The sequence below is a fragment of the Neoarius graeffei genome, chromosome 2, assembly GCF_027579695.1.
Source record: "Neoarius graeffei isolate fNeoGra1 chromosome 2, fNeoGra1.pri, whole genome shotgun sequence".
Taxonomy (NCBI): domain Eukaryota; kingdom Metazoa; phylum Chordata; class Actinopteri; order Siluriformes; family Ariidae; genus Neoarius; species Neoarius graeffei.
In genome coordinates this window covers 116,786,565-116,797,347 of record NC_083570.1, presented here as the reverse complement: position 1 = coordinate 116,797,347, position 10,783 = coordinate 116,786,565, and the positions used below count along the sequence as shown (strand labels likewise).

The 10,783-nt window shown below is 43.0% G+C and overlaps 1 protein-coding gene across 5 annotated transcripts in view; it reads left to right on the top strand.

Annotated features, from left to right (window-relative positions):
- The first annotated feature begins 678 nt into the window (after positions 1-678).
- Positions 679-10,783, top strand: part of LOC132882145 (butyrophilin subfamily 1 member A1-like) — a 64,702-nt gene continuing 54,597 nt past the window's right edge. For all 5 annotated transcript variants that reach the window (XM_060915414.1, XM_060915413.1, XM_060915415.1 and 2 more), the window contains exons 1-4: positions 679-992; positions 8,233-8,316; positions 8,418-8,762; positions 9,741-10,058. In XM_060915414.1, coding sequence (XP_060771397.1) covers positions 8,253-8,316; positions 8,418-8,762; positions 9,741-10,058 — 727 coding nt within the window. In that variant the 5' untranslated portion in view covers positions 679-992; positions 8,233-8,252. The remainder of the gene's footprint in view (positions 993-8,232; positions 8,317-8,417; positions 8,763-9,740; positions 10,059-10,783) is intronic.

Below are 10,783 nucleotides of genomic sequence, written 5' to 3'. Positions count from 1 at the left end.
TAGTAATTGGGTGGCACGGTGGTGGAGTGGTTAGCACTGTCGCGTCACAGCAAGAAGGCTCTGGGTTCGAGCCCAGTGGCTGACGGGGGCCGTTCTGTGCGGAGTTTGCATGTTCTCCCCATGTCTGTGTGGGTTTCCTCCGGGTGCTCCGGTTTCCCCCACAGTCCAAAGACATGCAGGTTAAGTTAACTGGTGACTCTAAATTGACTGTAGGTGTGAATGGTTGTCTGTGTCTATGTGGCGGCCCTGTGATGACCTGGCAACTTGTCCAGGGTGTACCCCACCTTTTGCCCATAGTCAGCTGGGATAGGCTCCAGCTTGCCTGCGACCCTGTAGAACAGGATAAAGCAGCTAGAAATAATGAGATGAGATGAGATGAGATGAGATATTAATCTTCCAGGCTATCTTGCAATCTTATGATTCAGGTCTAGTGGACATGGTGTGCAGTGAAGCTAACAGCCTGTTAATGTACAGAAATGAGGATTATAAAATATACTTCACAAAATACTGCCAGATATTGCTCTATGGCCTGTGCCAAACTCATACTTACAAACTGTGCTTTCCAAGGCAGAAACAAAAGGCAGGATTACAGGAAATGGTTGTTTGAGTCACTGAACACGTGACTGCATGATGAAAACTAAAATGGCCAACTTCTTCTTCCAGGTTAAAATGCATGGCACATTAAAAATCCATGAAATATTTGCTTTTGGGTCAAAAACATAAAAATAAACTCTAGGTCGGTATTAGGGGGAATGTGATATTCAGCCGTCTCAAATACACAGTGAAAATTCTCTTCCAAACCCAACAGTATGCAGGACCTGTATGTCCTTCCCATAAACACACGAGAAAGAGGAAGAGAAACTTTGGCATACGGTAGCATGAATGCCATTACAGGCACTGTTCTGATAACAACGGCTGACAGCAGAAGCTCCTAAACGCAAACATTTATTTAACTCGTTCTAAATCACAGGAAATCATCTTCCATCTCCAGGGTAAGGCTCAGTTTTGAATTCTTATCAATGTTTATTTAAATCTATGGACTGTCTTTTCGATAGTTTAAATGACCAGTGACTGTCCTTCAGTGTGTGTGTATTTTTTTTTCCCCCTGACAGTAGAATGTGAATCTTACTGGAGGGAACTTCCTCTAAGAGCAGATAATTCATTTCAGAGGCATGATTACTTTTACAGAGGGAGAAATTCATCATTAAGTTTATAAACATCCACCTAATAGTGAATAAATATCAAGTATTCAAGGAGAAAAATCACCAGTAAACTCTGACTCGTGTATAAAAGCTGACTTCTTCCTGATTCCTCCGTGAATTATTCTTTACAGTGAAAAACACAGAATCACAGATCCAGATGTGAACTGAAAGATGTATTTCTGTAGCCTCTTTTCTTTACTGTGTACCAAATAAAATAATCATAAATGATTAAATTTAGTGACAGAGCAGGATTTTAAGGCCCGGTCACACAGCGCTTTACGGCTTTATCACGGCCAAAACCCGTCAAAAAGTGCTCTCCCGTGAAGCAGACGATGTTGTTCGTGTTGATGTCGAAGTTAAGACGTGTTACAGTCGATATACAGACGTGACAGGACGCAGGGGAAAATCGGAACGGCGTCGGACGCGGCAAAAAGTTTTGGACTGCTCAAAACTTTAGACCGCGGACAACCACGGCCGGCACACGTGGTAAAGACGTGCAACACACGTGAAAAACACGTGATAATCAGTGTCCCGGCCGTTATTAAAACTTGGGGAGACGTGGTAAGACGCGAAAGTTTGGCGGTCTATCACGGGCAGAGCACGGTCATCGGACGGGTGTTACGCGTTGGTATCACGGGATATAGCGTGTGTTTTGCGGCTTATCACTGAGAAATGGATTTTTCCGCGTACATAGCATTGTCTAAGCCCGTTAAACGACGTCTCAAACAAGTTCTAAATTCGATTGATCACTGTCTAATCACTTCTGCATCACTTCTGATTTGCGGCATGTATAAATACCGTAATTTTCTGAGACCTCGGCACTTGCAGTCTAGATGTCAAGGGGTGAACATGAACCCTCAACGCTGTGATGTCCTCATCTTAATGCTCCAGCACCAACAGAACCAACTGATACAGGCTCAACATATCCTTGCTGAGAGAAGAAGAAGAAGGAGGAGGAGGGTGGTACGGAACATCTGGGTGCGTGGCTGGACTTGGTTAGCTGTGCTTAGGCAGTGTTGCAGCAGTGAAACAGCCGCCGACGGCCATACCCCGTACAAAGCACGGCAAAGCCAAAATTGACCAAAAATTAGCACTTACGACCACGTCCACCAGATTTTTGTATCTTTTTGTACGTGATATAGACGCGGAGTGCTGTGTGACCGCCCTTTTAGCTCCTGGCATTGTTTCATGAAAGCTAGTTGGAGTTTGTTCATTCATTTTTCCCTTCCATTTGACTTCATGGCCAAACAGTGCTGGGGTGGGTTTCCCAACACTTTAGGGCTAAAAGAACAAGTTTAAAGATGCTCTTAAGCAACAAACTTTGTCTCTGTACTTGGTTTTTCCAAACGCACTTATAGGAAGGACTCTTTGTCAGAGGTCTGCAACATGTGTCGTCATGAAAAGCATTCATAATGTAGTTTCTAATTGGATTAGTAGTGGCTAAATCCAGTCAATGATGTCACATGGCATTTGTTTTTAACCAAAAACCAATGAAATATAAAGTGCTTAAAACGTGATAATATATTGTATCATTATTACATATATAACCGTAGGTGGCACAGTGGTGTAGTGGTTAGCACTGTCACCTCACAGCAAGAAGGTTCTGGGTTTGAGCCCAGTGGCTGATGGGAGCCTTTCTGTGTGGAGTTTGCATGTTCTCCCCACGTCTGTGTAGGTTTCCTCCGGGTGTGCTGGTTTCCCCCACAGTCCAAAGACGTGCAGGTTAGGCTAATTGGTGGCTCTAAATTGACTGTATGTGTGAATGGTTGTTTGTCTCTATGTGTCAGCCCTGTGATGACCTGGTGACTTGTCCAGGGTGTACCCCACCTCTCACCCACAGTCAGCTGGGATAGGCTCCAGCTTGTCTACAGCTCTGTACAGGATAAGCGGTTACAGATAATGGATGGACATAAAATATAATAAATAATTTAAACTATTTTTCCATTTTTGGATAATAATATTTTTTTATTCTAAGTGTATTTGTTTAATTAAATGAACAAACAGTCACATGAAAGAATGAGCAAATAATAAGCTAAATAATTCAGTAAAATGTTTTCCATGTGCCTGCTCATTTCACTACCACCCAATCAAGAGCTTAATCAAGAGTGCAGAAGAAGTTAGGAAAAAGTGGCAGGACTTCTCCAGCCAATCAAAGTGGAGGGGAGCAGAAGTGAGGAGAGAGGGATAGGATGACCAGTGGTGGCGTGCCCACTGTGGCTCCCCTGACCCAAGAGGAAGAATGGGTCCTTGCAACACTGGGGAAAACAGCCACAGGGGGCAGACCTGGAGGCATCTATGTCTATGGGAAGGAGGAATCTAAACATCACCTGCCTCCCCAGACCACAGTGACTCCCCACCCACATGGCCCCACTGCCCCCTCATCCCCTGAACCCTCTTGGCTGCCAGTCTACAGGCAGTCAGAGTCCTGCTGGCCAAGAGCTGGACCAGTCAGTCCAGCTGAGAGCTGCTCAACACTGAGAAGGAGCCACTCCAGTTACTCCAAGACCTGCATGACCAAAGGGAGCAGCACCATCAGGAGCAGAAGGGCCTTAAATGGGCAAAACTAGACCTGCTGGTCAGACAAGTGGAGTTTCAGAGTGGATTCGCTGGAGTGCAGCCATCGTTATTTCCAAGAGAGTAACTTTGATTTTGACATTGGTGGGGACACAAAAGTGATCCAAGGCAGAGCTTCCAAAAGGTGTTTTTTTTTTCATTAGCAATCATAATTCCATGTCATGCAGATCTTATAGGTTAACGAGGGCAGCCGTGGCCTGATGGTTAGGGAGTTGGTTTTTGGATCCCAGGGTTGCAGGTTCAAATCCCACCTTTACCTCTTCCTACATCTCCATCCATGGCTGAAGTGCCCTTGAGCAAGGCACCTAACCCAACATTGCTAGAATCTGATGATTTATTACTTTTACACCACAATTCCTAATTTATGTTTAAGCAGTCATTCTGTCTCTTCCACAGAAATACATGAAAATAAGAATTTAAAACTTTAAGCATTTTTAGCATTAAATATTGTTTTTTTTTAATTCAATATCTGTATTGTTTGACATTGGAAGGGGGGGGTGTCTCAAAATTCAGTGACTGCCTTATTGAGACACTCATAAATAGGTGCTACTGGTGGCATTTTCTATTCTGTAATTAAGCTCAAATTTAGTTAAAATGATGTTTAGATAGGGTGGCACGGTGGTGTAGTGGTTAGCGCTGTCGCCTCACAGCAAGAAGGTCCGGGTTCGAGCCCCGTGGCCGGCGAGGGCCTTTCTGTGCAGAGTTTGCATGTTGTCCGCGTGGGTTTCCTCTGGGTGCTCCGGTTTCCCCCAAAGACATGCAGGTTAGGTTAACTGGTGACTCTAAATTGACCGTAGGTGTGAATGGTTGTCTATGTGTCAACCCTGTGATGACCTGGCGACTTGTCCAGGGTGTGCCCTGCGTTTTGCCTGTAGTCAGCTGGGATAGGCTCCAGCTTGCCTGTGACCCTGTAGAAGGATAAAATGGCTAGAGATAATGAGATATTTAGATATATAATTTAGTGATTGCCTATTATAGCATGATTATGATTGCATTTGTAGTATAACCCCCATTTTTTGTCTTTTTGTTGCCCCTCCATTTTCCATATTATATATTTTTGTTGCCTGTTTCTGTTTCGTAACGTGTGATGATTTTCACTGCAGATGTGCTTGTGACTTCATGTTCATGCTGCAGTTACCAATATTCGTCTGTAGGTGGCAGTAAAGGACCATGGATTTGTTGTATCTAGCCTAGCCTAGTAGTAGTAGAAAGAGGTCTCTGTAAAATGGTGACCGCAGCAGACTCAGCAGCAGACTCAGCGGCTGTCACGCTGTTGATTCTGAAATGCAAGTCGCACATCTGCATGGCCATGCAGTAGCCTACATCTGACTACTTACATTCTGTAAAACCATTAGGTCTATAAATTTAACATTCATTCATCGAGGATATTATCTAACACCAAGTTACATTGCTCCAGTATTCCTTTTCTCTGCAGCTATGCAGTAGCCTAGCTCTGATGCGTCCTGTCACGTTGCTAAACCTGCCTAAGGAGCCGCAGCAATACTTTTATGAAGGGTTTCCATACATCAAAAGGATTTTGTTGAGTTTTTAAAGCTCAACGGAAACCCTGCACTTACATTCTTGACTTTGAAGAAGAATAAACGAATGTCTCGTTTCTTGGGAGGGGGGCCGTCATCCATGATACTCAAGTCAGCATGCGAGTCGTAGGGCAAGCATGCATGGACATCGAAGTCCAGCTCAATTTGTAGGCTGACGGAGAGTGGGGGGTGCGTGGGGTAGGTCAGGTGTGTACGTGTGAGATATGGGGGGTTGATGGGTGGGTAGTCACGGCTGCTGTGGGAAGTGTGCTGCTTTTACAGCAGATGGAGTGACAGCTGGGATAGCCAACCATGTAAGTTAGCAAGAAACAGGTAGCTAATCAGAGAATGTATATCTATGTTAGAGGGGGGTTATTAGCAATGTCATACATTTAACCCTTTGTGTGCCATATAATCATTGCTCAGGTTAGGACATCGGTTTTATTGATCGTGATTACACAGTAGCGGCTGAATATTGGTAGGGACACGTCCCTAGCGTCCCTACCCAAAATTACGCCCTAGGTTATTTCAACTGTTCTCCACAATGCCAAGTTGGCAATGCTTTGCCCTTATAGTTATAGTACAATGTTAGAGGTACAGAAATTTGTCTCATTTCTGACACTAAATGAGATAATCACTCACCTAATGGAGTTAAATTTGATTAAAATGTGGCAATATCAATGTGACATCATGATATCCATATGTAATTCCATAACATAGAAATACATTCATAATGTCCTGCATATATTTATTTCCTAATTTACTCAATATACTTGCAATATACAAGAAACATAATTGAATACAGGCAGCAGATTCAACAACAGTCTCTACCTGTTGACTGTGAGAGTCCCTCGGAGGCGTATGCACATTCTCTGTATTCATCTGCGAGTGAGATCTTAAAGAGATTCTTTCTTGTGAAAGAGTGATCCAGGTCCATCGTAACCAGAGTGAACTAAAGGACTAGTTTGGCACCAGTGGTGTTCTGGAAAACCATGTTAGCTTAACGATGGATCTTAAGAGGCAGTTAAAGATGCTCTTGGTGTTAAAAGGCTTTTAGGAAACCCAACCCTGTATGCTTCTGTTTAATTTTCCCCTCTTTTCTAATATTCATTTCTGATTGACATGTTGTGGGATGAATATGTGGCTTTTTAGAAGATTGAGCACAAACATCTTGCACTGGTTAATCTATAGTTAAAATGACACATTTACTCAATAAATAATTACAAATCTGTATTCTGCACAAATCCACACTGCAGTTTTAAGCAATTTTACTGTTGGTTTTGACCTAATTTATGTTTATTTAATGAAATGAAAAATGTTTATTTGATTAAATGAGTTGATTTTAGTGAAAGTATCTCCCAAATAAAACAAAGCATCAGGTAGAAAAACATTTGTTAAAGCAGCTTTACACTCAGTGATCTCACTTGTTCTCACCACATCACATTCATTCCACTGAGACTAAAGTCAGTCCACAGCAAAGTTCTCTCTTACCCTTTTTCCACCAAATCAGTTCCAGGGCTGGTTCGGGGCCAGTGCTGGTGCTGGTTCACAACTTGTTCAACTTGCGAGCCAGCTGAGAACCAGTTTGCTTTTCCATAGCTCGCGGTGCTAAGGGAAGCCACGTCATTACATTGTTGTATACGTCATTTACGTCGTTGTATACGTCAGTTACGTCGCTGTATATGTTAGTTACGTCGCTATGTTTGCATAAACCTTGGCGCGAATATCGAAGCAAAAACAACACGGAAGAAGCAGCAGCAACAACAACAACAATAATAATAATAATAATGGATGACTTTGCGTTTGTACAGCTGCTGCTTCTTGTCGCTTAAAAATGGCGATCTTTCGCGGTCTTGTTATTGTTGTTGGTCTTAACAACTCCCCCCTGACGTAAGTGGTTCTTTCCTCTGGCCCAGCAGAGAGTTGGTGCTACCCTGGAACCGTTTTTTCTGGCCCCAGAGCCAGTTCTTTGTCAGTGGAAACAGAAAACCCGGTTCCAAACTAAGCACTGGCCCCGAACCAGCCCTGGAACTGCTTTGGTGGAAAAGGGGCATCTGTGTGTGGAAGTTCATAAGCACTGCTCTGACACTTGTCTAAACTCCACCCTGTGCCCCTTTTCCACCAAAGCAGTTCCAGGGCTGGTTCGGGGCCAGTGCGTAGTTTGGAACCGGGTTTTCTGTTTCCACTGACAAAGAACTGGTTCTGGGGCCAGAAAAAACGGTTCCAGGGTAGCACCAACTCTCTGCTGGGCCAGAGGAAAGAACTGCTTACGTCAGCTGGGGGGTGGAGTTGTTAAGACCAACAACAATAACAAGCTGGCTCGCAAGTTGAACGAGTTGTGAACCAGCACCAGCACCGGCCCCGAACCAGCCCTGGAACTGATTTGGTGGAAAAGGGGTAGCAGAGGAGGACGGCGAACTGATGGAACAGATTCAGAGCTGATTGTGAGACACATAGAAACATGTGGGATTTTAAATAAAAGGGATCTGATGTTTTTTTCAGGGCATAAAATCGCCACTATGACACCGAGCACTTGTTTGTATTTCCATGAGTCTGTTTTCTGCACGAGCTAATTTCCTTATCGCTATGATCTAAGAAGAATGTAGTAACTTTCTTTAATCACAGGCCTATTGCTTGAGGATCTTCATCATATAATCTGACGTGCAGAACACACTCTCACACAGTCTGCTGTAGATTTCAGAGCAGAGTTTATTGGGATCTTGTACGGTGTGATGAGGAATAATTTTATAAGAGCGCTGAAATCACTGGGTTTAGGTGAACATGCTCTGAAATTAAATCATGACTCGTGTAGTAAATGTGTAATATCACTACAACTGTGTGTGAAATCAGGCAGATGTAATGACACTTTTATTTATAACCTGCTTTTGCTTGCTTGTTTGTTTGTTTGTTTGCTTCAGAAACTCTGTAAACACTCCACATGAGTCTTACAGGCATCATGACTCTCCTTTATATTTCCATCTTATGTTTCGCTGCCTGTGTGGGTGAGTGAGCAGGTTCTACAGGACCAACAGCACATCATTTCTGAACATTAAATAAAAATAAATGCTACAAATCATGTAGATTGTAATGTTTCCCTCCACAGGCTCCATCAGTGCAGATGATCACGTTACTGTATCAGCTAAAGTGGGTTCCACAGTCGCCCTTCCGTGTAAACTGAAGAATGTGTTCACAGAAACATCACTGATTCGGTGGAAGTTCGGTGATGCGGTTGTGTTTGAGCGAAGCAGTGAGGGTACAGATGCAGGTCCAGGATATGAGGGACGTGTGGATGTTCCTGAGGATGAGCTGCTTAAAGGAAACTGTTCTCTGGTGTTGAAGAACGTCAGAATCACTGATGATGGTGTCTACAGATCTTTTGTGATGGAACACGTGGACAGAATTAAAGCACCCCCAGCACAAGAACTCAGCAGGGTTAAACTCTCAGTTGGTAAGTAAATTCCGCAGTGTAAAATATTAACTAATTACAGAAGTCACAGCGAATCAGATCACACAGCTGGAAATAAGGAACAGCAGCACCATCTACTGCAGGGACGCATTAATACATTATTTAGAATGAACAGATGATGTGTTAGAAAAACACACAAACACAGACATCAGTAAGAGGTGCAGGGTTTTATTTTTGAGAACGCTTGTCAGAAAGGTTCAGAGGGATCTGGTTGAGATTAGAGGTGAGCATCAGGACTGAGATCCTGCAGGACACAACAATTTAAACTCCTGAGCGAGAGGTTTTTACTTTCATGTGGGCGGAGCAAGCGGTCGATCAAAGACACAAAGCCTGTTAGAGCCATAAAGAGGTTTTATCAGGAGTTGAGGAAGATGCTGTAGTTCCACTCCAGATTTCTGTTTTTTTTTTTAATCTTAATTATTGTTTTTGTCACAATAAAAAAAAAAACTATTTGTACCTTTAAAGTGGTAGGCATGTTGTGTAAATCAAATGGTTCTAACCCCCGAAAATCCATTTTAATTCCAACTTGTAATGCAACAAAATAGGACAAAGACCAAGGGGAATGAATACTTTTGCAAGACACCGTATGTAAAGACGTTCTTTACTGTAAAACTGCTTTGCTGTATATTCAAAAAATTAACATCTAAAATTCTGAGTTAATCCACAACATTACTACTGCATTATACTACGACTCTTGTATTATCCTACTGCATTACAGTACTACATTATACAACTACATTATTTTACTGTGTTATATTACTGCATTATACTACATTATACTCACATCTTTCATTTTGCATGAAAAAGAAGAATCATGAAAAATTCCTCAGGTTATATTTGTTGCCTTTATATCTTATGGTTCAGCAGCTGTGTGTTTGAGCATTTAGTTTCATAAAACAAATAAAAGCACAATGTTCCTCACATCAGATAATTTCCTAAAAGGTTTTTTCATCTCTACAGACCCGCAGATCATATCAGCTCGAGTGGGTTCCACAGTTGTCCTGCCGTGTGAATGGAGAGATCCGTCCATCCAAACACCTGATGTTGAGTGGTATATCGATTCTAAGGTGGTGTTTGAGCGAAAGGGTAAAGAGCCATTTCCAGGTGAAGGATATGAGGGTCGTGTGGACGTTCCTGAGGACGAGCTGCTTAAAGGAAACTGTTCTCTGGTGCTGAGGAACGTCAGTGTTACTGATGAAGCCATCTATAAAGGCTCCATGCTCGTGGAACACACAAAGGAACAGGTCTTGATCCAGAAAGTTAGACTCTCAGTCTTTGGTAAGTGGATTAGTCTCAGATGATCCTGAGTATGACACACATCAGGACACAAAGTTTAAAGCTCCTAGGCAACGATTTTAATTTTATACACATTTGAAACTTTATATGGTAAAAAACCCTCTGTAATTTTTTTCTGGTCCCAAGAAGTATTGTTAATAAGTAATAATTAAAATCAGTTAGCGCGGATCGTGGCGAATTTCTGTTCGGCTATTTTCGTGACCACTCGGCGCGTGACATCATTGAAGCCAAACAAACCGCTTGAGTTGAGTCCACTTCCGGTTACTGACATTGCTGTCCAGATTGAGTGCAGACGTGCGTTCAGGAATTTCCAAAGAAAAACCCCATGCCTTACTGTTGTGCAGTGAACTGTAACATCGGGACCGGTTCAGGAAGAAGTTTTTACCTTTTCCGAGAGAGGAGAAGAGGCAGAGAGAGTGGGTTGGCTTTTTCCGAAAAAGGAGAAGAGGCGGAGCGAGTGGGTTGGCTTTTTCCGAAAAAGCAGAAGAGGCGGAGCGAGTGGGTTGGCTTTTTCCAAAAGAGGAGAAGAGGCAGAGCGAGAGGGTTGTTTTTTTCCGAAAGAGGAGAAGAGGCGGAGCTAGTGGTTTGGCTTTTTCCGAAAAAAGAGAAGACGCGGAGCGAGTGGGTTGGCTTTTTCCGAAATAGGAGAAGAGGTGGAGCGAGTGGGTTGTCTTTTTCCGAAAAAGGAGAAGAGGTGGAGCGAGTGG